General features: G+C 47.8%; 9 protein-coding genes across 9 annotated transcripts; 6 read left to right on the top strand and 3 right to left on the bottom strand.

The window, feature by feature from the left end:
- Positions 1–83: 83 nt before the first annotated feature.
- F4813DRAFT_401452 (uncharacterized protein) lies at positions 84–1,406 on the top strand (the record flags this gene model as incomplete). The annotated part of the gene is made up of 3 exons (XM_049248406.1): positions 84–140; positions 205–291; positions 392–1,406. The coding sequence occupies 3 exons, from the start codon at positions 84–86 to the stop codon at positions 1,172–1,174; spliced, it is 927 nt and encodes a 308-aa protein (XP_049101908.1). The 3' UTR covers positions 1,175–1,406.
- A 129-nt stretch (positions 1,407–1,535) lies between these two features.
- Positions 1,536–2,874, top strand: F4813DRAFT_329806 (NAD(P)-binding protein). The gene is made up of 2 exons (XM_049241118.1): positions 1,536–1,903; positions 2,008–2,874. The coding sequence occupies exons 1-2, from the start codon at positions 1,797–1,799 to the stop codon at positions 2,765–2,767; spliced, it is 867 nt and encodes a 288-aa protein (XP_049101907.1). The 5' UTR covers positions 1,536–1,796; the 3' UTR covers positions 2,768–2,874.
- F4813DRAFT_329803 (N2227-domain-containing protein) lies at positions 2,831–4,703 on the bottom strand. Its single transcript, XM_049241117.1, has 2 exons — positions 4,276–4,703; positions 2,831–4,128 (listed from the first exon to the last, which is right to left on the bottom strand). Exons 1-2 carry the CDS (start codon positions 4,386–4,388, stop codon positions 2,982–2,984), a joined length of 1,260 nt encoding a protein of 419 aa, XP_049101906.1. The 5' UTR covers positions 4,389–4,703; the 3' UTR covers positions 2,831–2,981.
- A 162-nt stretch (positions 4,704–4,865) lies between these two features.
- F4813DRAFT_352504 (uncharacterized protein) lies at positions 4,866–6,177 on the top strand. Its single transcript, XM_049242526.1, has 2 exons — positions 4,866–5,304; positions 5,368–6,177. Exons 1-2 carry the CDS (start codon positions 5,122–5,124, stop codon positions 5,638–5,640), a joined length of 456 nt encoding a protein of 151 aa, XP_049101905.1. The 5' UTR covers positions 4,866–5,121; the 3' UTR covers positions 5,641–6,177.
- Positions 6,178–8,798: 2,621 nt separating this feature from the next.
- Positions 8,799–12,010, top strand: F4813DRAFT_401448 (armadillo-type protein; the record flags this gene model as incomplete). The annotated part of the gene is made up of 3 exons (XM_049248405.1): positions 8,799–8,900; positions 9,001–11,622; positions 11,676–12,010. 3 exons carry the CDS (start codon positions 8,799–8,801, stop codon positions 11,775–11,777), a joined length of 2,826 nt encoding a protein of 941 aa, XP_049101904.1. The 3' UTR covers positions 11,778–12,010.
- A 946-nt stretch (positions 12,011–12,956) lies between these two features.
- F4813DRAFT_352500 (uncharacterized protein) lies at positions 12,957–15,019 on the bottom strand. Its single transcript, XM_049242525.1, has 2 exons — positions 14,766–15,019; positions 12,957–14,701 (listed from the first exon to the last, which is right to left on the bottom strand). Exons 1-2 carry the CDS (start codon positions 14,913–14,915, stop codon positions 13,151–13,153), a joined length of 1,701 nt encoding a protein of 566 aa, XP_049101903.1. The 5' UTR covers positions 14,916–15,019; the 3' UTR covers positions 12,957–13,150.
- Positions 15,020–15,268: 249 nt separating this feature from the next.
- Positions 15,269–16,564, bottom strand: F4813DRAFT_352496 (uncharacterized protein). The gene is made up of 4 exons (XM_049242524.1): positions 16,283–16,564; positions 16,200–16,213; positions 16,108–16,133; positions 15,269–16,048 (listed from the first exon to the last, which is right to left on the bottom strand). Exons 1-4 carry the CDS (start codon positions 16,289–16,291, stop codon positions 15,711–15,713), a joined length of 387 nt encoding a protein of 128 aa, XP_049101902.1. The 5' UTR covers positions 16,292–16,564; the 3' UTR covers positions 15,269–15,710.
- Positions 16,565–17,322: 758 nt separating this feature from the next.
- On the top strand, positions 17,323–21,898 carry F4813DRAFT_329724 (DNase I-like protein). Its single transcript, XM_049241116.1, has 4 exons — positions 17,323–17,422; positions 17,579–17,732; positions 17,821–21,209; positions 21,268–21,898. The coding sequence occupies exons 2-4, from the start codon at positions 17,691–17,693 to the stop codon at positions 21,344–21,346; spliced, it is 3,510 nt and encodes a 1,169-aa protein (XP_049101901.1). The 5' UTR covers positions 17,323–17,422; positions 17,579–17,690; the 3' UTR covers positions 21,347–21,898.
- Positions 21,899–22,135: 237 nt separating this feature from the next.
- On the top strand, positions 22,136–24,611 carry F4813DRAFT_329712 (asparaginase-domain-containing protein). Its single transcript, XM_049241115.1, has 4 exons — positions 22,136–22,296; positions 22,365–22,708; positions 22,781–23,037; positions 23,153–24,611. The coding sequence occupies exons 2-4, from the start codon at positions 22,519–22,521 to the stop codon at positions 24,320–24,322; spliced, it is 1,617 nt and encodes a 538-aa protein (XP_049101900.1). The 5' UTR covers positions 22,136–22,296; positions 22,365–22,518; the 3' UTR covers positions 24,323–24,611.
- The last annotated feature ends 75 nt before the right edge of the window (positions 24,612–24,686 follow it).

Raw genomic sequence — 24,686 nt, 5'->3', positions numbered from 1 at the left:
ATACTATCTAATACCTTAGTCGACACTGTCAAAAGCGTACTTCGCTCCGCTGACTTGAAATACTGTGCTATTATCTCACCAACATGGCTGAACCGAAGCCTAGCCACCTAGAAAGGACGGCAGCGGAACCGCGGGACGAGGTATATTTACCCAAACTAATAATAATTTTGTTTACTGGATCGTCTACTAACGTGTATTGACAAGTCCCTACACATCGTCACGTTGACTAAGATCGACGAGATCAATGACCAAATCAGACTCTTCCGCCTTGAGCTGTCGGCCCCTCTTCGGGTATGTTCTGCTTTCTAGCCCCTTGCATGTTATTTGATGCAAGCACTATGCAACGATTTTATTACCTTCTTACACGTATCGTTATTTTTCTACAATATAGTTCTTACCGGGTCAATGGCTCGACGTTTTCGTGCCGGGCGTATCCAAGGCGGGCGGATACACCATCACCTCGCCGCCGTCTCTGGCACGGCCCCATCTCTCCCCAGGATCAGCACATGCTCAAAGTCCGGGGTACGTAGAGCTCGCGGTACAAAAGTCGGTTGATCCGCCCGCGGCGTGGCTATGGCAGAACCCAGATGAGATTACCTATGCGGAACTACGGGTCCGCGTCGGAGGTAGCTTCGTGTGGCCGCCCGCGGGTATCGATGTGCAAGCTCTAAGACATGTGGTCTTCGTCGCTGGCGGCGTGGGGATTAATCCTCTGATGAGCATGCTCTCGAGTATCGCGGAGACGGGCGCGGATGCGCTGTTCCAGGTACAGTTTTTGTACTCGCTGAAAGATGATGGGTCGGGAGGTAGACACGCGGACCGCTTGCAGTTTGTGGAGAGGCTGGCTGGGATATTTGCTTCGGGGAGGGTGAAGGGGCAGCTAAGGCTGTTTCTTACGGGTGGGAGTGGGGATGAAGGGGATGGGGTTGTGCATTGTGCGGGAGAGGGCGAGGGCGAGGGCGAGGGAAGAGAGAGTGATGTGTCGTTTCAAGCGCGGAGGATGACGGTCGATGATATTGCGGTGGCGGTGGGTGATGCTGAGGAGAGGAAGAATGCGGTTGTGTATGTATGCGGTGTGCCTACTATGACGGATGAGTTCGTGCTGAAGTTGACTGATACGAAGGCTGGGTTGGGGATGGAACCCCATCGGGTGCTGTGCGAGAAGTGGTGGTAGGTGTCTGATCTATATGAAGATATATTGATAAGGGAATGTTTTGTCTAAGTTCCAATGTCTACATAAGACTTCTGGATACCTATGGGAAAGACATATCACATTTACGCTTGGCATATTCGTATACATAGTAAATCCTCTAGATGGATATTACACAAATTAAATTTCCTCCAACAATTCCAATATAACTAGGTAACCTAGGTTAGTTGTTGTTTGATAATACCATGAACCTACCATGTACATATGTAGTAAGAGGAGAGGATGATTCCATCCGTGCAAGATCTTGAATCTAACCTCATCCCGGCCCATCTCCGTTGGGGAACCTCGGCACGTCCCCGCAAACTCCTCGGTCATCACTATCGATAGGAGGTGCAACTAGGTTATTGAATTGACTTACATTGTCCAATGGTCCTGACATTGAACTTCTTGTTTTAATAATTACCTAACCTACCTAGTCAAGAATTATAACGACGAGACTTGTTTTTTTTTTTTTCGATAGAGAGAAGAGTGTTCCAATATACCAACCAACGACTATTTTCTTTCGCCATCGGATCAACTAGAATATATTCTATCACGCTGCCTATACTTCTACATATACTTCTACTTTCGAAGATAACATTACATCATGGCCGAAGCAGCTCTTACCGACTTCCCGTCGCTCTTCTCCCTCAAGGGTAAAGTCGCCGTCGTCACAGGCGGCTCTCGAGGTCTGGGTTTAAACGGAGCTTCAGCGTGAGTTATGCCCATAAGTTTACAATTCCAGTTACAATTACAATTGCAATTACACAACACTCCCCTCTCGCATCGTCGCTAACCTCTACCTACCCACACGCCAGCTTCCTCCAAGCCGGCTGCTCCAAAGTCTTCATCACCTCGCGCAAAGCCAAAGCCTGCGACGCCGCCGTCGCCCAGCTCAACGCCCTGCCGAACCTGCAGCCCGGCGCCCGCGCCATCTCCGTCCCCGCCGACAGCAGCACCCTCGCCGGCGTCGAGTCCCTCGTGGCCCAGGTCTCCCAGCACACCGAGCACGTCGACATCCTGTTCGCGAACGCGGGCGCCACCTGGGGCGAGGCCTTCGACACGCACCCCGACAGCGCGTTCCAGAAGGTCATGGACCTGAACGTCAAGGGCGTCTTCCTGTGCATCCAGAAGTTCGCGCCGCTGCTGGAGAAGCGCGCCACCGTCGAGGACCCCAGCCGCGTCATCATCACCTCGAGCGTCGCCGGCTTGGGCGTCGGCACCACGGGCCCGCAGGCTACGCTTGGCTATAGCGCGAGCAAGGCGGCTGTCATTGCGCTGGGCCGCAATCTGGCGCTCGAGCTGGGGCCGCGCCATATTCTTGTTAATTCTATCTGCCCCGGCTGGTTCCCGACTAAGATGGCGACGGGTTTGTTGTCCATGACGGGCGGCCTCGAGAAGTACGCTGCGCGCAACCCGAACAGGCGGCTCGGTAGGCCTGAGGATATCGCCGGCGTGGTCGTTTATCTGTCGAGTCGGGCAGGATCGCATGTTAACGGCGCGACGATACAGATAGATGGTGGTGCGTTGTGGGATACGCACTCCCTAGAAGCCGGGTCGGCGGAGCCTAAGCTATGATCTGTATGTATAGTATTGGTGGCATAGCCAGTGTAGCAGGAGTTTTTGTTTACCATGATTAATGATATTCGAGCCATTACACATGTTCTCATTCTTTATGTACCTTGATCTAGGATCTAGGTCTACAATGCTAGGTATGTCTAGATAATATCATTGCAAAAATCAAGCTGCGATACCAGATGCGATGCGTCCCGGATTCCACCAATATGCAGGTCTAGATTTCAGACATCAAATTAGATTCGTCTTCCGGCTTTCGCGCGACCCAGTGGCTAGCTTTATATACCGTTTGCAGCATGCTCTGAGAATCCTGCACGTAAGGGGCGTGTAGGTCTGTTTCTCGTTTCTCCAGGATAAAACCCATACGCTCCACCAACGCGACAACTTCGTCATCGGTAAGCTCGAAACTTCCGGGGTCTGCAATGCCTGAAGTATTGTTTTCATCGTAATCACCGTCTCCATCATATCCGTGATGGCCGGGGACGTGATTCTCCCAATGCCATAACAGAGGTCCAACATTGATAAGAACACCACCAGGTTTCAAACAATTTCTTATTACTTCGAGGTAGCGAATCAGATTTGGCGCCGTGTCAAGGAAAAAGACGGAAGCTACGGCATCGTAAGTATCTTTGTGGCTTTCATCTCCGTACAGGCAGAGAAAATCTGCGGCACACATTTCCATGGAGCCGATTTCCCTTGTCCCCGCCAATGTCGTCTGGGGGTGAATATCTGGGATTTTGTAAGATTTAAATTGATTATCGCGACTCTTGTGGTTTGAGAAGGAGTGGATCCATGGAAATATAGTGTGTTGGCCAGCGGTTTCGGTAGAGTTAAGAATGTACGACGATGCCAACAGTTGATGGTAGGAAATCTCGTTGCCTTCGGTATGGTACCCCGTCCGGCAGAGATCAAAGACTAGTCGTCCCAGCCCGGCGCCAGGTACCAAAACTTTCATCGGCTGTCGGTTAGGATGTCTTGCCCTCTCATCATTTAGCGCGCGGTATATAGGTCCGTAACAGGCATCACGTTCAATAGCACCCTCGGCAGACCAGTCACGGTAGAATTGCCTAATAGTGCTCCGGGCCTTATCCAGATCATTATATTTGGCAACACCAGACCATTCCTCGGGCATAGTGAGCTCCTTTTCCGAGACAGCTTCAAGTACGCCAAAGGATTTTAAGCCAACCTTGACGATGATGCGGGCTAGCTCCGCATTGCTCTCAATAGCATCGTCTATGCGATTTAACGTATCTAGATACGAAAAAGGCGGCTGAGCGAGCAATTGCCAATGGGCCTGAGGGAGAGCGTAGAACGCCTGTCTACGAAGATGGGTGCAGTTTAGGTGCGCCGTCTTCGCGTATTGGCTATATGAGATTTGTTAGTATATATAAACGGGTTAGAAGCGTGTGCGGATGAGCGACCTCACTTAACAAACAATATTCAACAACAACACAACACAACAACAACACAACAACAACACAACAACATCACAACAACCTCGTATTACTAACCTAAAAGAATCGAGGGCGCAGAATATGACTCTGATTTCCTCTGGGTCTTCGATGGCCTCTTCGACCCCATTCCACTGGGAATCATCTCTGTAAGCCTGTTTCGCTAACTCCATGGTGGATGATAGCAAATTCAAGAGCTAGCAAACGAAGAATAGTCTTATTATATAATCGACACCTCCAATTGGGAACTGTTACGATAGGTAATGGTGGGGGTCCGCCGTTATGTATCGTATATGAGCGAGGGATATCTCCAGATGGAGGGGTACACGGCTATTTGAATAACTGAACTCTCTTTAACCTTGGCACATCTTTGCTGGAAATATAGAATAGAGATTATACCAATTGCATAATAACAAACTATGTCTCTAAGTTCAAGGGTCTGCAACAATCTCGTGTGAAATGTACATGTAGCGTAAGAAAGGTAGATGATGGTAAAAAGTTGAACTTCGAGATTGCCTGGAGGAACTTTACTACATACAAGATACCTACCCTTAGGTAAGACACTTAGTTTAGGTAGATGTAGTTACCCCTAGTGGAACCCCAGTCGTGTCGTTTTGGAGATCTGATGTGGGGTATCGCCTTCTGTACGACAGTACTATGTAGACTGGATCATATGGAAGTTATAACAAACATCTAGTTACCTATTTGTTAAAGACCTAGCTGCCCTAAACCTAAGCTAAATCTCACTTAAACACCCCTATCGCCTGCCCTATCGCTCTATCGCGGCTGTACCTTAACCACTAACCCGCTAGCCGCTAACAACTGCCTACTGCCTACCGCCCTTGAATATTATTGACTTCGTTAAACACCACGGTTAAATCTGCTCTGCGGTAAAAACATATCGAAATGGCAGAGACTATTGATGAACCCACCCAGCTCTCATTTCCCCTGCCGCGGTCTTTGGATACGAGGATTCACCTGCGCTTGACCATCAAGTCAAAAGTCATCATGCTGTTTCTCACAACTGTAGCTGCAGATGAGGAAGACCAAGCAGCGCCAATGGGATCCTTCGTCTACGCTTTGCCCGATGTATGTAATCCTATTGCTATTGCCATAAGTAAATTCGCAATTTACTGAAATACATAACCCTAGAAATATAATCCAAGCCAGCCACTTTCAACAACCATCTTCGCTGTAGAAGCAACGCTAGAGTTTACTACTCGCCTGGCCAAAATCCTAGTCAAGAAGACACAAATGCCAGTGTATGTGGGCAATTCCATTAGCTTTGCCAACACCGGACTAGGAGGCACGGTAGAGGAGGAAATGGAAGCTCTGAAAAGAGTCGTTGAAATTTCGCTTGATAAACTCCAAGGCGTCGTCGTCAAATCGCCTGACGTCCTACCAAACGGAACGGGTAGTTCTTAGAAATGCTGTTCGCATTGTATAGCAACTGCCCCTAAGAGCAGATACATATTTTTCTGTGCAGAACCTTAACCTATAACTACGGCATTTCAAAAGACGAAATCAGATATGCGGACTGCTTGTAAAGCTATCCAGGGTCTACCAGCATACGAGCTCTCAGAAACCGATAACTTATACTAAGTAATCCGTTGGAGGGTTACCCGAGCATTGAGTGTCACATCGATCAATAGACTATAGATTCACATCATGCTCTCTAAGTGCGTATGGATGACGAGAATGTATCTAAGGTATGAGTTACTATGTGAGGCTGTTCTATGAGGACGTTGAGCTCTATGAAAGTAGCAATATGATGACTTTCAATCAAGCCTTGATAATTTTGATAGATTGTCTACTCGGTATCTCTGCTATGATGAGTATCTTTGTCTATCCTAAAACTAGTCAAGTCTTACACTTATTTACGTCTTCATTTGGCTTTAACATTTACTATAAAGCCAAATCCAGGAGCGTTGCCTCATCCTCGCTCTACTGGGTTATTTTAGACTATATAAACCACAGTTGCAAAACAAGATCGATATAGTTCTAGCTGATATGTACTTTGTTAGCGTTAATGTGATTTGAAAAGAGTCGACAGTTTCAAGTTTTATCACTTTACTCTAATATATCTATCCTATAGGTATTCGGATGAGGATTATACGCTATCTCTCCTATCTACTCAAAGCATTTACCTATCAAGTGTTTATTTAGTGGCTACCATCGTTCGATTACATTTAATGCACAACAGCGCTAAGCACTTTGCCTATATCAAGGCTTTAACATATTCGTGATATGTAGATTATAAGAAAGAGATGTTATACCTCGAGAAATTATTCGACAGAAGCCCTCAAGATACTCGATCACCATCCTCCCTGTCGCCTACTGCTCAGGGCAGCGGCTGATCTGCATCGAATCGGCAGCTCGGGCGGCTATCTGCATACGTCTGAATCCTTGATCATCCCAATACACGTGCAACACAACCTCTTCAGGGCCATGGAACCCAGGGTCTAAGCAAGGCGCCGTTTATAGAGCTGGCGGATCAAATAATCTCCTGTGCAGATCCCCGAGTCACACGACGTCCGCCATCAAAGTAGCTTCAGGAAATGCAACAAACTTACCTATAGAGCTTGGTCATCCTGGCTACCGCAGATGTCTGGCTATCTTGTGGAACATGTTCATTCTTGGTAAAGGCCCCGTGAGGACTGTTTTTCGACCCAATGACCCCAGCCTCCTGGCAAAGCTGTCGTTAGGTAGAAATGGGCAGAGTTGGTTTATTAGGTGATGTCCCGTACAATACATTGCTCTCAACATAGTACCTACTCGCTTCCTATCCATCCAACAGTCAACTACATACTCCATATAAAAGGACACAGAATGCTTGGGGATCTCAATCATCTATCGATAGGGTGTCGTCTTAGCATATAATAACTAAGCTTGACTGACTGTACCCTCTGCCTTAAATCCACACTGTCCGTCTTCAGTGGCAGCTTGGCTCATTATTACACCCATATTGATTCTCGTTTCACAGGGGCTTGTCGTGCGTGGCATCTCAGCATATGCTATCGACCTCATACGTATGCATACTTCGTATTCCAGTCCGACTTGGCACCTTGCAGGTTACGACAGCATAGCACACTGCGTACACGAAGGCCCGGGCAGATCCCGGCCTGGCCTGGCAGCCTGGGTGTTTACTTCACGTGTTGCTTGCCCGGCTCATTTATTGACACTAGGAGATATGAAGTATGAAGCGAGCTCGTGGCTTTGAGTCATGTCAAAACTTGACCGGGGTTCTGATGCCCTTGTCTTATACATATATCCGTCCTATGGAAAACTTCCAGGTTGTTAGTAAGCAACCGGTTCCGAGATGTTGTTTGCCCTTGGTGACCTTGGTGATTAAGGGGTAACATTAGACGAAGCTAAATATATGTATCTTGTTACGATCGTCCCTTCAATCTATTCGAAAATAGCGTATAACGGAGTTTTAAGATTCAGAGGAGTGACTTTATATAGGTAGGTACATGTAGATACCTACATACTGGCTTGGCGCATATATGTAATGCAAAAAGTTATGCGTTACGGAGTAATATATAGCATTGCATCTTTTTTTATCCTTTTTTTCTTCAAACTTCTTACATACCTATTTTTTGTGAACCTACCTAGTCTCAAAAATTGTGACAATATCTATCTATTTATACATATTCATATAGTTTGAGGTATCTTGGGAAGTACTTATCTTACATGTACTTATATAGGTACATTATTCTAGTGTAAATACGTTAGGTACATGTATGTACAAGGCATGTACATAATAAACGCTGTAACAATGAGCGTCTTACACTATTACACTAACAAATCTTCCTTGCCAGGCTCTTTTTGGTAAGTATAATCGGTTGGGGCCTCCGTATCGATAATGGCTAGGTTAGATGGGCGGTGGACAATTATTTTATAAGAGGTATGTACTGTGACTTAATATATTTGCCAGGTTTGCTAGGTAGGATAGGTACTATATACTAACTATATACTATGAAGCGCCTAGGTAGCACTTCTCAAAAGAGCTAAGCACGTTTTAACGTAAAAGCTGCCACACCCAGCACCACCCCACCATTAACCTTTTCTAAAAGAGGATTTTAAGCCCTTAGATCATGGTTCAGTAACCGGAAGGTCACGGTCTCCTCGCAAAGCCAGCAGGAAATTGACATTGGCCGCAACAGGTCATTTGCCCTGTTTTGCATCATCGCGACAATCCAGACTAAACTTTGAACTTTGAAGGACAACAGACAGAAAGAAAAAAAAACAAGAAGAAAAAAGGGAAAAGGACCAAAGAAGGTGTCAAAGCTTTCCATCCATCATCCATCCCTCTACTCTTCAGTTTTCATAATCTCACCTTATTTTCCATTATCGCCAACTGGTCTATCGCCTTAGGACCCCACCATCCCCAGAGTCCCAGAGTCCCAGAGTCCATGTTCCTGACAATCAACGCTTGATCTTCCTACCTTCCCTCCTCCCTCCTCCTCTCTTCTCTTTTATTACCATCGTGAGATCATAGGCATTTAAAGAGTGCCTTCAATCTAGGCTTGGGATTTCGATCGCGCACACATCCCGATATTCTCATTTCCTTGCCGCCCATCATGGCGTGGCAACCCTCGCCCGAGTCCTTGAGCACGCTCGCTGCTTGTCTCAAGGATTCTCTCAGTGGTTTCGATAAAGCTGCGCAGAAACAGGCCGAGATTGTAAGAAATCCCTCTTGTGATGCCTGACCAGGCCATAGCTATGGTTTGATATATAAATAGTCATAGCAATTCGAGCTAATACGAAGCTTCTCTCTTGCAGATGCTCACGCAAGCGAAGTCGTCTCCCGATATTAACAACTACCTCGTCTATCTGTTCTCCAGCCAGGAACCTCCAAGTGGCCTGCAGTGCTCAGCTGAGGATTACTTTCTTATACGGTCCTCCGCCGCAATTATGTTAAAGAATAACATCAAGACGAGCACCAAAGAAGTGTCCGACAGCAGCTTGACCTTGATTAAGATGGGGATTCCTATGTGTTTGCAAGACAAGAATGCTCAGATTCGTAATTACGCAGGTGTTATCGCAACTGAGATGATTCGTCGAGGTGGTATAATGAGCTGGCCCGAGCTACTACCAGAGCTCTTGAAGATGATCGGCAACGAGTCTGGCCAAATTACGAACGAAGCACAGGAAGGTGCTATGGCGGCCATGGCTAAGATTTGCGAAGACAACACTAAGATGTTGGAGCGCGAGCTGAACGGTGAACGACCGCTTAACTTCATTCTCCCCAAGTTGATTCAGGCTACTAAGAGTTCGTTGCCTAAGGTTCGCGCTCATGCCTTGACCGCTATCAATGTCTTTACACCTCGAAAATCCCAGGCCATGCTTAACTCCATCGACGATTTGCTCCAGCACTTATTCGCACTCGCAGCGGATTCCAGTAACGATGTGCGAAGGCAAGTGTGTAGGGCATTTGCCCAGCTTGTTGAGTCTCGCCCGGACAAGATCCAGCCTCATCTCCCCGGCCTTGTTGATTACATTATTACGCAACAGCAGAGCGATGATGAGGATTTAGCCACCGACGCTGCCGAGTTCTGGCTTACGGTAGGCGAACATGAGCACCTCTGGCATTCCCTAACCCCGTACATCAGCAAGATCATCCCAGTTCTTCTTCAGTGCATGGTATATAGCGCTGAGGATATTGCGCTCCTCGGCGGCGCATCTGACGACGAGGATGAGGACGATCTTGAACAGGATATTAAACCTCAATTCGCAAAGAAGCCATCGGCGCGACAAGCTAACAAAGATGGTTCTGCGGATTCCGCCCAGAATGGAAATGCTTATGAGAAATTGGCTAGCATGGATGACGACCTGGAGGAAGGCGAGATTGATGACTTTGATGATGGAGATGACGCGACTCCGGATGAGCGATGGACCTTACGAAAGTGCTCTGCAGCTGCACTTGATGTCTTTGCTCGTGATTTTAGGGACCCGGTATTTGAGTCCATTATGCCATATCTGAATAAAAATATCAGGCACGCTGATTGGCCGTATCGGGAGGCTGCGGTACTCGCGTTTGGCGCTGTCGCAGAGGGTTGTATCAATGTTGTCACGCCTCACCTCCCTCAGTTGGTACCTTACCTGATCTCTCTTCTGGATGATCCCGAGCCCGTCGTCCGACAAATTACCTGCTGGACGTTGGGTCGTTATTCTTCCTGGGCCGCGGATCTGTCAGACCCGCAACAAAAGCAACTTTACTTCGAGCCCATGATGGAAGGCATCTTGACAAAAATGCTGGACAGCAACAAGAAAGTCCAAGAAGCTGGTGCGTCGGCTTTCGCTAATCTCGAGGAGAAAGCCGGTAAGCGATTGGAGCCTTACAGCCTCCCGATCATTCAGCAATTCGTCCGTTGCTTCAAGAAGTATAAAGACCGGAATATGTATATCCTCTACGACTGTGTACAGACGCTAGCCGAACACATAGGGCCTGCTTTAGCCCGACCCGATCTCGTCAATGAACTGATGCCAGCCCTCATCGAGAGGTGGACCAAGGTCTCCGACCAGTCCCGAGAGATTTTCCCGCTATTGGAGTGCCTGTCATATGTTGCCATGGCACTGAACGATGCGTTTACCCCTTATGCGCAACCTATTTTTGTCCGCTGTGTCAACATCATTCATCAAAACCTAGAGGCATCTCTAGCGTTAGCAAATAACCCATCCCTCGATGCGCCAGACAAAGACTTTCTAGTTACGAGCTTGGATCTCCTAAGTGCTATTATCCAAGCGCTAAATCCGGCAAAATCTTCCAAACTTGTTCAGGAATCTCAGCCTGCATTTTTCGAGCTCTTGACCTTCTGCATGGAAGATCCGACAGACGAAGTACGACAATCGGCGTACGCGCTCCTCGGAGACTGTGCTAAGTACGTATTCGAGCAACTGCAATCGTCATTGCCGAATATTTTCCCGGTACTGTTGAGACAGTTGGATCTGGACAACATAATCGACGAAGAGATTGAGAATGGATTCGGTGTCATTAACAATGCCTGTTGGTCCGCAGGAGAGATCGCCATTCGACACAAGTCTAATATGGCACCTTACGTACCAGAGCTTTTCCAACGCTTCGTAGAAATAGTATCTAACCCAGGCATTCCTAAAGGAGTAACCGAAAATGCCGCGATTGCGTTGGGGAGGCTTGGACTCGGTAATGGCGAGCTTCTAGCACCGCATCTGGCTAACTTTGCCGAAGATTTCCTCGTCTCTATGGATGAGGTTGATCCGTCGGATGAGAAGGCGACTGCATTCCGGGGCTTCACTGCTATTGTTGAGAAGAACCCCATGGCTATGGAGAAATCACTCCTACACTTTTTTACATCGATTGCTCGATATAGAGATCTAAAGTTGCGTAGTGAGACCAAGAACGGCCTCCATGAGGATTTCCAGAAGGTGAGCAGTCTCAAGTCTCTGACTGATAAAATTAATATCTGACAAGAATTTAGGCTCTCGGCATTTACCGTCAGATCATCCCTCAGTTCGACCAATTCTTCGGCCAGTTGCAGCCTCAAGATCAGCAGACGTTAAGAACAACGTACACTTTTTGAACGAAGTGTTGCTGATTACCGCGTGAGTAATCCGGGCCCAACAATACTTGCGCAAGGTCATGAGTGGATTCACTTTCATGTCTTCCAATACTCAGTACAATAAGCGATATACCAAGCCCCAAGATTAGGATTGGTCTCTCATCTCACATGAAACTATTGCCAATTGAAGAAGGCGAGAACGTCAACAGCGATTGGTACCTGTGGATCCGGGATCTGCATCAAGATGTGTGTTGCGATACGAAACCCTTAGCTTATCGACCAGCGTAGCTGTTGCAAATTCGAAGGACGGGCAAAATAGGTGTTACGCACAAGGCGTAAAAAACGTTAGCATTTTCTAGTGGATACGGGATGGCGGTCTAGCCGTCGATGAAAGAAGCCACGCATAGGGATGAATGATGAACGGCATGGCAACGTCGACGGCATAATTCATACAGATACCGCCAGGTTGGTAATTAAGGCCTGGGCTAGCTTTTTATTTTTTCGCACATACGCAAAAGAAAAGTTAGGCGCCAGGAAACATACTTTTGCTACGTTTACCAAAACAAACCGTAGTAGATAGCACGTAGTTAGATAGATTAGCATAGCAATTTCTCCCACCCTCCTACCGTACGCCCTCCCCTTTCCTCTATCCCTATTTCTACCGAGACGAGAGCGAAGATCATCACTATCATCATCTAGGCTAGGTTAGGAACTACATTAGGTACCCGAAAACTTCAAAAGAATATCGAAGAAAGTGCGCCATAAGCTATTATTCTAGACGAGAAAAAGATAATGTGAGATGAGCTAATGAAGATGAAGTCTCGATTCAACCCCTATTGGAGCCGGTTACCTGGATATCAAATATATCTACATTTTAATGTATAGAGAATAGACTAGAATAGATATATGCTTATATGTGATGAATGTTAACTACCTGTCTCTTGAGAGACTTACTAACGATAGATCTTCATATATACCTAGGTAGGTAGGTACAAAAAGGCGAGGATGGGGGGAGCATATCTAGGCCATTGCAATCTGTCACCATGAGTTGGTATTTCGTTGAAGTAAACAGGCATAAAATATCGATAACCACAAGGCTAGAGCAATATTGCTTTTTTTTTGTAACTACTTGCAACTGCTTCTAGCTACAAGTCATGTCGTCGCGAATAACTCTTCTGGTTTCTACAGCGTTCAAATATTACGCAACCTAATACACAATACGAAGTTATTGGGATATCGAATTTTCTTATTAACTGTGCTATATTCTGATATTCTGATATCGCGATAATGCGCCGTTTCCTTGCGCGCAGATACCGAGCAAAATATGATACAACCGCTCCAGCATCCAAAGCTATGCTCGTGTCTAGGTACCTAAGGTATGATTACCAACCACTTCAGCCCTGGTGATCCCAGCCCCCACGGTGTCCGTGCCCGCGGTAATCTCCCCTGCCTCCTCTTCCGTACTGCTGGAAACCACCACGATGATGATGCTGCGGTTGTCCAGGTGGCGGTGGGGGAGGTACGGGCCATCCTCCCATCGGCATGTTAGGTATCCAATTCGGCGGCATGTTAGGCGGGATCGGAGGCGGCGGCGGCCATTGGCCCTGGTAATTCTGTGGTGGAGGGGGTGGCGGTGGTATGAACTGGCTGAGATCCGAGGGTAAAGGAGGGAAAGGTTGTGGTGGGAAAGGAGGCGGAGGTGTAGAATGCTGTTGGTATTGGGAATTTGGATGTGGATGTGGTGGCTGATTTGGAAAACCGGGTAGCGGCTTTCCGCTCGGATTGGCGAAGTGAAGAGGGTCATATGACCGCGGAGCAGGCGGCGGACTCCTTCCTTGGGATTGCGAGAGTAGACGATCTCTTGAGCGAGAATGAGAACGAGAACGAGATCTCGAACTGCTATACGATCTTCGCCGATGTCGGTCTCTGCTATAGCTTCGTCTATGGCTTCGACTTCGGCTTCTACTAGAGCTTCGCGAGCTAGATACGCGCTGTCGTTTGTGCGCGGGCCGCGATGAGCTACGAGATGGACTACGTGACCGTGAGTGAGACCGTGCTGTACCGCGTCCACGGTGACCATTCCCAGAAACACTAGTCTTTTTGCGGCGCTGTTTCATCTTCTCACAAAACGCGCGAGACCAGCCGTAGTAGCTATCTCCATCGACAACGTCCCCAGTCGTCTCATCAAGCACAACGCGCTGTCCTAGCTGGTCGATGTCTTCAGTGTGCTGGTCAATGTCTTCAGTGTGCTGGTCAACATCGCGCTGGCCTCTACTGTAAATGCGATCCACATCAACTAATAAGTCTTGAACGGCCTTGACCAATTTCTCGTCTGCAGGGCCGGCAACAAACTGTAAGGGCTTGATGATATCGGGGTTCATTGGCCTCGTAGAGTTAGGTTCAATGGCGGGGAGCCAGTTCGCTGCAGGCAAGTCATACCATGACACAGTAGCATCACCATGCATGGCTGGCATGATGAACGGGGCATCTTTAGAAGATCTTGTACCTGTGATTTGGGTGCCGTCAATAGTCGTATCAACCTTGGTTGCTGAATGCGGTGCTTCTTGGGCAGTAGTCCGAAGTTTCTGAATAAATGTTTCCGAAAAATACTGCTTCTCGCCCCAAAGGTCTATAAGATCCAATACTTTCTTGGAATGCTTCGGGCAGTTCGGAAAGGCAGCAGCGAGTTGAATGATGTCTGGAATAGCAGGTTCTAGCTTTTGCGCGAAGTTGGTATTCCGGTCCCGGATATGGACATGGTATAGTGTATCATTGAGAACGTAGAGGATATGAAGGCGTTTACGTTTCGAAGAAGGCTCGCGGGCTTGTCTGCTAGCGGCAAGATCCAAGTTGAAGGACTTAGCCACTGCCGTCAAGTATTTCCCCAAGGCGGCGGTTCTAACAGGAGACTGGACTAGGTTCTTTAATATCCAATGCTTGCTTTTCTATGTGGCGACCGTTTAGCTGTCGTACAAGACACCAAGTTTCAAAAGATTGTGTTGCTCAAACCTGAACATTGGGCGGGGAGCATCGCGAGATGGTCGCGTCGAGCAGCTGAAGGAACTCGTCAATCTCGCCGCGCGAACATGATGTTGGATCCGGACGTAGGAGTACGGCAGAGAAGGACACTCTAGCTATAGCTAGCTGGGGCGATGCCATGGTTGTAAAGTGATGATGAGAACAATGCTGGTAGAGCGCATACTCTCGAGTTTACATAACGGTGGTTGAATGGTGCACAACTATGTATGTAAAGAACAATGATGGTATGATGGATGATGGAATTCTATGTAGGAAACTCAGTAGATGCAAGGCTCTTAACTTGATTGGTTACTTGGGCAGATTTCCTGTCTGACCTGCAGCACTAACCATATTAAGCTAGATTGTGGATGCTTGGTGCAGGTACCCCGGCTGCCCAGTAGATAAGTGTTACATAGGGTAGGCGTCGGATTAAATATTTCCGATATCCCACTATGATTGAAGTACCTACCTAGGTTAGGTACATAAGGTATGGAAGCAGAAAAAGTTCAATTCGTTACATGGAATTTACGTAGCCATTTTGACAAGACCCTTTTTAACCTTCCAGCCCTTTTTGGCCGTGGCAATCGGCGTAATAATAACTCAAGTATCAACTTGAATAGCCGCAAGATTTCAAACTCGTTTGTACAGATACAATCCCAAAATTGATTAACCTAACCTAGGTAAATATGAGGGAATTCACATAAATATCTACGCATATGTAACGCATACCAATCTTGCCAACATCCAGAGTTTTCAAGTTTCAAGGCCGAATTACATAGCCGACCAACCGGTCCGCATCAAGATACCATTGCTGCCATGACGAAACTTTTGGGAATAGAGTTGTGTTCATCCGTCTCTTCTAAATAATATTGTGTACATGCATGTTTTCGTAATATTCTCATTATAGGGTGTGCCCAGCTTAGCTTTTAACCACGACTAGGAGAACCGATCGCCTTTTGGACTCGTAAACGGTGCGCTACTCTCGTACTTGCTCTTTTCTATCACTTGCTGTCCTTCTGTAGCCGGAGCATGTCGAGTTGGTGCTGGGTCGCGGCTTGCCTCTTGGCTTGGTGATCCGGCTGCATCAGTTCGGGGTGGCGTGCCATTTCCGTTCGTCGAACCACCCATTGTCGATGCGGAGAGCGGTTTGCCGGGGACATTGCTCGAGTACTCAAGAGAGTCGATCATATGCTTCTTTCGGCGGCTTTCCTCGAGGCGCGCGGCCCTGTCTGCGTTGATGCTTTTCTTCGCAAAGTAGTACGCTCCCGCGCCGGCTATAGCACAAGGGTGAGAAGGAAGCCCACAGAAGCGCAACTTTAGTATAAATACATACCAAGGCAGAGGGAGCCCCATCCCATCCTGTATAAAAGCGCAGACCATCAGTAAGATAGTTCATTAAGCAGCGCAATCGTTGCGATTACCTACCAGAACGATTTGACCTAGGGACAGAGCGTTAGCATAATTGCGCTGTCTGTACTTAGTTTTCTCTTTATAAGATCCATACGTACTGTGTTCATTTTGAATGCTAGCTATGGACGCTTCAGACCTGGCTTATTGGTTCTCTCAATGATGTCTGAGGGAGAAGAAAAAATAGAGGCGGGTAAGTAGATTAATGTGGGAGGCTCAAAAGAGTTAAAAGATTGAAAACATTCAAGATCATAAAGTTAAAGTCATAAAGTCATAAAGTGGTACGTTTATTTTATGATCTCCGGCTACATGTACCTATCAGGTCAGAATAGAAACGAGTACAACCCTGCAAGCACTCCCGTTGTTTTAGCGCACCTCCATTGATGGTCGACTTTTTTTTATAGTCACCGTCTAGAATTACATACTTAGGTGCGGTCGCCTTCTGTAGCAAGAGCTGGGCGCTGTCCAGGTTCCAGCGTTTGGGGGCACCTGGTACCTACCGGCAACCGGGGCTTATGGCAGGGTTTATGACATGCAATAGGCCGGCACCTGCAACTTCTTCTCCCTTCAACATACCAACCCATAACCTTGGAAACAGGCAGTGCATGTGCATGCCGTTATTAGGTAGGTATTGTATTGTACTTACCTACCCAGGTAAGCTATAGGTAATCAGGTACTAGGTCATGGTAGGTACATAAGGTTGGGAAGTACCTACCTGAATATTATGTAGTGTAGGTACTTAGGTAGTTATGGGGTCCATATGAGTACTAAGTTTGTACTACATGTACAACTGGTACACCTCCATTTTGTTCAAGTCCAGACGGGAATATTCAATGCGCCTAAAGATCTGCAATTCGGTAGCACAAGTAGCCACTCACTAGAGGTTTCGCATGTCTGGGACCAAACTCCAAAGGAGAACCCAAATTAAAACGTTCCGTTAACCCTCTGAAGACTGCGTAACATATTAAAACCTAGACAAACTTCGAATGATAACTTTTCTTTTCATGACTGTATGACCCCATGCACGTTACTTCTTCGGGACTGCGCCTCATTTGTTATACCTTCACCTTTATGTGACAGCGTTACAACTTTTCTGCCGAAGCTCTGGACGTTGAACGCTGGAATACAATAGACGGGATAAAGAACCGAAAAAAAAACATGACTACAATTAGCGGCCAAAACATCCCATTGATACTATAATATTCGGTCTGACAGCATCGTTTCCTCATCCAACCAGAATTGTAAGCTTTAACACGGCCACGTGCTCATTCATTCGTTGGTACTCTTTGGAAGAAGATCTACACCGAGCACGAACGAAAGTAGAGGCCACTTAATTCCTAACCTCTTATTTCTGACCTTGACCTCTGTCGCGTCACTAAAAGCTTGCGGTTTAAAAGCTACGGAATTGTCTTGTTGGATGATCCCGGGAGACTAGCTCTTCGGTCAGTGATGCCGTGGGAGCATAAGGGGTGGTATATTGAAGACTTATAGAGACTGCCCCTCGTCACCATGGAATCTAACGGTCAAGATGGTCTTGACGACTCGTCCTTGGTAAGATATCCTGTCCCTCTGTCCCTCTGTCCCCCTGTCCTCGTGTCCTAATCTAATATACTTGCTATGATACTAACCAGAGCTGCAGAGACCAGTCTCGTCCCTGAGATCTCATTTTGAGAATATGAATAAGCCCAAAGATGGTGCAGTAGCTACACAATCTCAGCCCCCACCTACACGAAATCAGTCGCCATCCCCAAATCTTCCCCCGATTCCAGACACGAGACCTATCCGGGGCGGGAATGTGCCAGCGGATAATGGAAAGCCCAAGCCAAAGGAACTCCTAAATACTTCAGGTCTTCATTCTACTCAGATCGCGAACCCCTCGCCGTTAAGTCCTAGACCTATCAAAACCCCTGCCGTCTTGGTTGAACCACCTCAGTCACCACCTATTAAAGCAAGACCGCTCTCTATCATACAAAGCGATACGAATACCCACCTTTTCCCCGATCCCTCGAAGACTCTAAATACTCCAGTTACTTCACCTCGACCCTTGAAGATTTCTAGCCGACCGCATACTCCCATACTCGAGCCCGGCCGATCTCCCAGGATAGCTACTACTCAACCGCCATCACCGCCTCCTCCGCGAAGATCGGCCGAGCTGAGAAGAGAACGTGAAGCTAGGGCATCGCCGCCGATACCTCCGCCTGTGAATCGTGCTGAAAAGCCAGCCAATAGACTCTCGAGGCTGATGGGCAATGCAAACAAACTAGAATTGGCACCTCAAATTGCAGAGAAGCGCTCGCCGTTTAATAGCCCTCCTTCTAGCGCCAGCAGCCCCGATCGTGAAGATCCGCCAGTGCTTCCGACTCGGCCAGCACGACCGCTGATTCAGACGACCGTGCCGAGGACTAACACATTGCCGTCAGGCTTCGATCCTCCCCCAGTCCACCATACAATTGCAACCATACGTCGAGACTACGAAGTCAACGGAAATGCCAAATCACCTGTCACTTCTCAGCTTGCGGACAAGCAACCTACTCTCCCAGCTCGACCACAGACTGTTACGGATCCAGCTTCTGCCCGAATTCCAGCAAATACAGCCGTGAGGCCACCACCTCGACCTCCGAGACCTGTTGTGACTACTGCCAGTGCTACTATAGAAAGCCCCCTATCCCCTCAGCCTAAACGTGTAGTTTCAACACCAACCGCTCAGTTCGCGCCTCCCCCACCACGCACTCATGGAAGATCCTTAACAGTAGATAGGCCCTCAGAAAAGGCTCCCATCGAATCCTATGATTCTACAAGAAGGCTGGGCGTAACTGATGCAGATAGCCGCCCTCTTGAATCTTCAGGCCCCACTCCCACGGGCCATGTAGAAATTGTTACTCAATTCCCAGACACTACCAGGGTGAATCGGCGACCGCCCTTCATCAAGCAAGGCACCCATGAAATTTATACCAAATACGATACCAGGATATTCGATGTTTGTGGGCAGTATGTATGTACCACCGGTCACCTCACCCGAGTCTGGAGCTTGCTAGATGGCGAGCTTCTCACGAGCTTCGCCCACGGAGAGGGGATTAAAGCGACAGCCGTAGCGTTTAAACCTGCATCAGATATACAAGATGAAGGGACGCGAGTCTGGATTGGCAACAATGTCGGCGAGATTATAGAAGCCGATGTCACATCTCAGGGTATCACGGAGAGTAAGACGAACGCTCACGGACGGCATGAAATAGTCAAGATTTACAGACATTACAACGAGATGTGGACCCTGGACGAAGGGGGGACCTTGCATGTTTGGGGACCAGAGAGCGACGGAGTCCCGAATCTTGGTGGCAACCCCCATCAAACTTATAGGCTACCTAAAGGACATACTTTTTCGATGGTAGTTGGCGAAGAATTATGGCACGCAACGGGCAAAGAAATCCGCATCTTCACTCCTACTGCCGGCGGTCGGAATCAATTGCAAGTCCTCATGAGACCTCTAGTCTCAGAAGGAGCAGGCGAAGTTACATCCGGAGCTCTTCTCAACTCGCAGCCCGGAAAGGTTTTCCTCGGTCACAATGACGGCAAAGTCAGCATCTACTCTCAAAAAGATTTTACATGTCTTAGCGTGCTCAATGTCAGCTCCTACAAAATTAATTCTCTAGCTGGCGTAGGTGGTTATATGTGGGCAGCTTTTAATAACGGGAGGATATGCGTGTACGATGTTGCAGAGTCGCCTTGGGTTATTAAAAAGGACTGGCAAGCTCATGATAACCCGGTTATAAAAATCATTGCCGATCCCTCGAGCGTCTATAAGCTCGACCGCTTCCAGGCCGTCACCCTCGGAGCCGACAATACGATAAAGTGTTGGGACGGTTTACTTCAAGATGACTTCTTAGAAAACGAGATGAAGTCCCTCGATGCACAATATTGCAAATTTGAAGACATTAGGCTTTTGGCGATGACATGGAATGCTGGGGCTTCGACCCCAAACAGCCTAAGATACTCTGAGTCGGATGCCACGTTTATGCAAAATTTACTGCAGTCGAGCAATTCACCCGATATTCTTATCTTTGGATTTCAGGAACTAGTTGATCTAGAGGATAAAACCGCGACAGCAAAGCGCTTTTTCAAGCCGAAGAAGAAAGATGCGTCGGACCAAGAGCGGATGAGCCATCAATATCGAGATTGGAGAGATTTTCTCGTTAGATGCCTGGATGACTATATGCCTGCCGAACATCTCTATCACCTCCTCCACACGGCGACTCTGGTGGGCCTCTTTACTTGTATATTCGTGAAATCGACTCTCCGTGATCGTATACGCAATATCAACGGTTCCGAGATAAAGCGTGGAATGGGAGGTTTGCATGGCAACAAAGGAGCTATTATTGTGCGATTCATGGTGGACGATACTTCGCTCTGCTTCATCAATTGCCATCTTGCGGCTGGACAATCATCAGCAAACCAGCGACACAACGACATTGCCGCAATTATGGAAACCGCCCTCCTTCCTATAGAGCGCGACCCAAGTGTTCGTATCGACAGTTATATAGGCGGTGGCGACGGTACCATGGTCCTTGACCACGAGTTATGCCTACTTAACGGTGACCTCAATTACCGCATTGATACCATGTCGCGGGATACGGTCGTGATTGCTGTAAAGCAAAATAATCTGGCCAAACTTCTGGAACGTGATCAGCTCCTCGTAGCCCGTCGGAGGAATCCGGCATTCAAACTTAGGGCATTCGACGAGATGCCTATCGAGTTCCCTCCTACGTATAAATATGACGTGGGAACTGACAATTACGACACTAGTGAGAAGAAGCGCTCCCCGGCGTGGTGCGATCGCCTCCTTCACCGAGGTTTTGGTAGAATACAGCAACTTGAATACAGACGGCACGAGGTCCGGGTGTCTGATCACCGGCCTGTGACTGGCCAGTTCAGGTTTACTGTCAAATCTATCTCACCTAAGAAGCGGACATTGGCTTGGGCAGATTGCCAGCAACGCTTCGAGAACCTCAAGGAGAAGGAGGCGAATGCGGAGAAGTGAGTCTAATCACATTCTTCCCTTTCCATGTTTGATACGGCTACTAACTTCAGACAGACTTTATTACCTTACGAATGTTATCGGGTACGATTCGGATACAAGCATGAGATTATTACGCGAAAAGCCAACCAGATGATAGGCCCGTCCAGGTCTACCTAGGAGAATAATAAGATAGAGTAGCAGTCAGGCCCAACTTTGCTTGCAAGGTTAGAGGAATAAACGTGGAAAGAGAAGATGAGGCAGGTTCAATAAAATAGAGAGCCCGCGTAATGATTAGTTACGATGTAGCACGACAAAAGATGGCAAAAGATGGCAAAATTCGCCACCAAAGACGGACTGTTTTCGATGCCTGGTTAGATGGTTGGGCTTATGAAAGATGAATATTGTCGATGTTTAAGAAGCGACGGTAAAAAATATTGCAATAGAGAATCAAGATAAATAATGAATCCAAGAAATCTTGGAGGGAGACCACGAAACTTCTTGACCATCCGAATCCAATACTCGGTCAATGCTAGATACATGTATAAATTTTATAGGTGGTGGTCTGGGAATGAATACCTACGTAAGGGGTGTCCGTCATCGGCTCATCTTTTGATTGGTCTATACTGATCCCTTTCCAGGGGTATTGAGATAGATGTGCATCCGCCAGTATCTGATATATCTCATTTTCCTCCTTTTTGATCCGGAACTAGATAGATAAGCCGGCACATCATAAAACTAACAAAAGGTAAAGATACAAGCCTGCCTAACCCAAGCAGGCTTCTACATATAAATTAGGAAGAAAATGTATCTATTACCCCCTACCCCCTACTACCCACTTACATAGGTAATCAATACTACTCGTATTTGTCCCTTAGCTTTTAGTTCAAGTCTTATGTGGAGTCGTCCGTTCTAGCGAACCTTGAAGGTTTACCGATTTTTCCCTCTTCCCGCTTTCTTTGACGTAAAAGGGTATTACGAATTCCAGGGACCGGGTTCCGATATAGCTCTTGGTGTTGTTTATTTATATACTTATATCCTGGCCGACGAGCCTGCGATTTATAGGAAGAGCTTTAAGTGAGACAACTACTACAAGTTGAAGATTAGGTATTACCACTACACAGCAAACGGCGTGGCTTTTCTTTGCGATAATAATCGTTAACTTCATTGTTTAGTTGCTGGCTGGCTGGTTGATTGGTAGCTTGGGACGTGCGACTCAGACACGTCCTAAACGGCGTCTTTAAGAAGAAGGCAGAGATATAACTTATAAGAGCAAGGAAAAGGAGAATATCTCGCCCTATCTCTCCTGCCTGTTGCTCACTTGCAACGATGGGGGGCATCACAGTTGTCGCAAGCGGCAATGGCGAAGTTACTACATATCCCGAGTCAAGAGTGCTCATCATCATCACCGGAGGCACGATATGCATGCAGCCATCGGCGAGCGGCCTCGTGCCCGTCGATGGATTTTTAGATAATGCTATGGCGCCGCGTCTATCGTTCAACGATATGTCAGAAAGAGGTACGTTGCATTTCCAGTTATGATAAGCATGTGTCGGGCACGGGAGTTAAGACTATGACTGACTTTACACAGTCCCGTTACCCGCGGTTAAAGATGGGGTTAAGGTTACCATCGATAGCTTGCGCACACCGCCGAGTTCATACTCGAGACATATCCGCTATGGCGCTCTCGAATTCTCACCGCTGCTAGACTCTTCCAGTATAAGCAGCATCGGCTGGACCCAGATCGCTACGACTATCAAAGCCAATTATCACTTATTCGATGGTTTTGTGGTACTCCATGGAACTGACTCTCTGTCTTATACGGCTTCGGCTTTGTCTTTTATGATGGTACGTGGATATGCCACCCATAGAGAGATGCAGTTTCGAACTTATCCCTATGGCTCGAATGGATTTCTCGAATAAAGTTATGCGTTTTTTTGGCGTCACTAATATTTATATATAGGAAGATCTAGGTAAACCGGCAATCTTGACCGGGTCTCAAGCACCCATCTTTGCACTCCAGTCAGACGCTGTCGATAATTTACTCGGCTCCCTCATCATAGCCGGCACCTTCACAATCCCCGAGGTGTGCTTATTCTTCCACCACACACTGTTCCGCGGAAATCGCACGACCAAGGTTTCCGCATCCTCGTTCGATGCTTTCGCTAGTCCCAACTGCGCGCCTCTAGCCAAGGTTACCAGCCTCGGTGTCGACGTGAACTGGTCGCTCGTACGGCGGCCGACTAAGATAGCACAGTTCCGCGTCACGTCGTACGTGGACACCGCACATGTAGCTTGCGTGCGCATCTTCCCGGGCATCAAGCCTGAGATGGTGGACTCGGTGCTTCGTGTGCCGCACCTACGCGGGTTGATCCTCGAAACATTCGGGATGGGTAATGCACCCGAAGGCGTTGACGGTAGTCTGACTAAAGTAATTTCCGAAGCCGTCCAACGCGGCATCATCATTGTTAACGTCAGCCAATGCGCAAACGGCTTCGTATCGCCGCTGTACGCACCTGGGTTCGCGCTCGGTCGTGCCGGTGTAGTCTTTGGCCACGATCTTACTTCTGAAGCCGCACTCACTAAGCTCTCGTACCTCCTCGCGCTACTTCCCGGACCTGACGGCGAGGGAGATAACGCAGCAGAGATCACAGCGCGCATGAGCCGGTCGATCCGCGGCGAACTCACCGAACTCGCCGCAACGACGTCCTTCGCACACCCATCAGGCGACCTGGATACCTCGTGGGCGGAGCGTCTGACCGGAGCAGAGGCGGCGTTCGCGGCACTGGGATATACAATCGCGACGGGAAATCTACAGGCTACTATCGAGATCCTGGAAGCCGCAGACCGCGACGAGGGCGAGGGTCCGATGGTGCTACTGCGGCATGCAGATTACATGGGTAACACCGCGGTGCATCTCGCAGCACTGGGACCGGAACCGGCGATACTAGAGGAATTGCTGGTCAGGGGGGCGAGCGTGCACCCGCGTAACCGCGCGAATAACACGCCGATGTTTCTGGCGCAGAGGGCTAAGAGCGAGGAGTGTATAAGGCTATTGAGGGAGGCCGGAGGGATGTTATGGGAAGAGGAAAAGGGGGTAGACGGGGTTGAGAAAGGGGGCGTGGTGGCTTGATCTTAGCATGGCTTCAGTCGCGGTAGTTTACTGTTTCGTTGTTACTATTAGGTTGAGTAAGATGATGCGTGTTAGATAGATACTCGGTAATACAGTATGGGGGATATGGTATATGGTATATGGTATATGGTATATGGTATACTAGGCGCGATAGAAAGGATAGATTGGGTCGGGTTACTATATCATATACAAGTTAGGCGCGTGGTATTGACAGTGTTCATTTAGCACTCAGGGGGTCGGCACCTTATGTGCGGCGATGGGATTATTTATAAAAGTTATTTGCCTAACCAAGAGTAGTAGCTCATGTCCATACCTAGGTAGGTATACAAGCTGTTCTATGTATGTTTAAAGTAAGGAGAGATTT

This window comes from Daldinia decipiens, assembly GCF_022478715.1.
Source record: "Daldinia decipiens strain CBS 113046 unplaced genomic scaffold F4813scaffold_8, whole genome shotgun sequence".
Lineage (NCBI taxonomy): Eukaryota > Fungi > Ascomycota > Sordariomycetes > Xylariales > Hypoxylaceae > Daldinia > Daldinia decipiens.
Note: the sequence above shows the minus strand (reverse complement) of the source record. Positions and strands in the feature narration are given on the sequence as shown.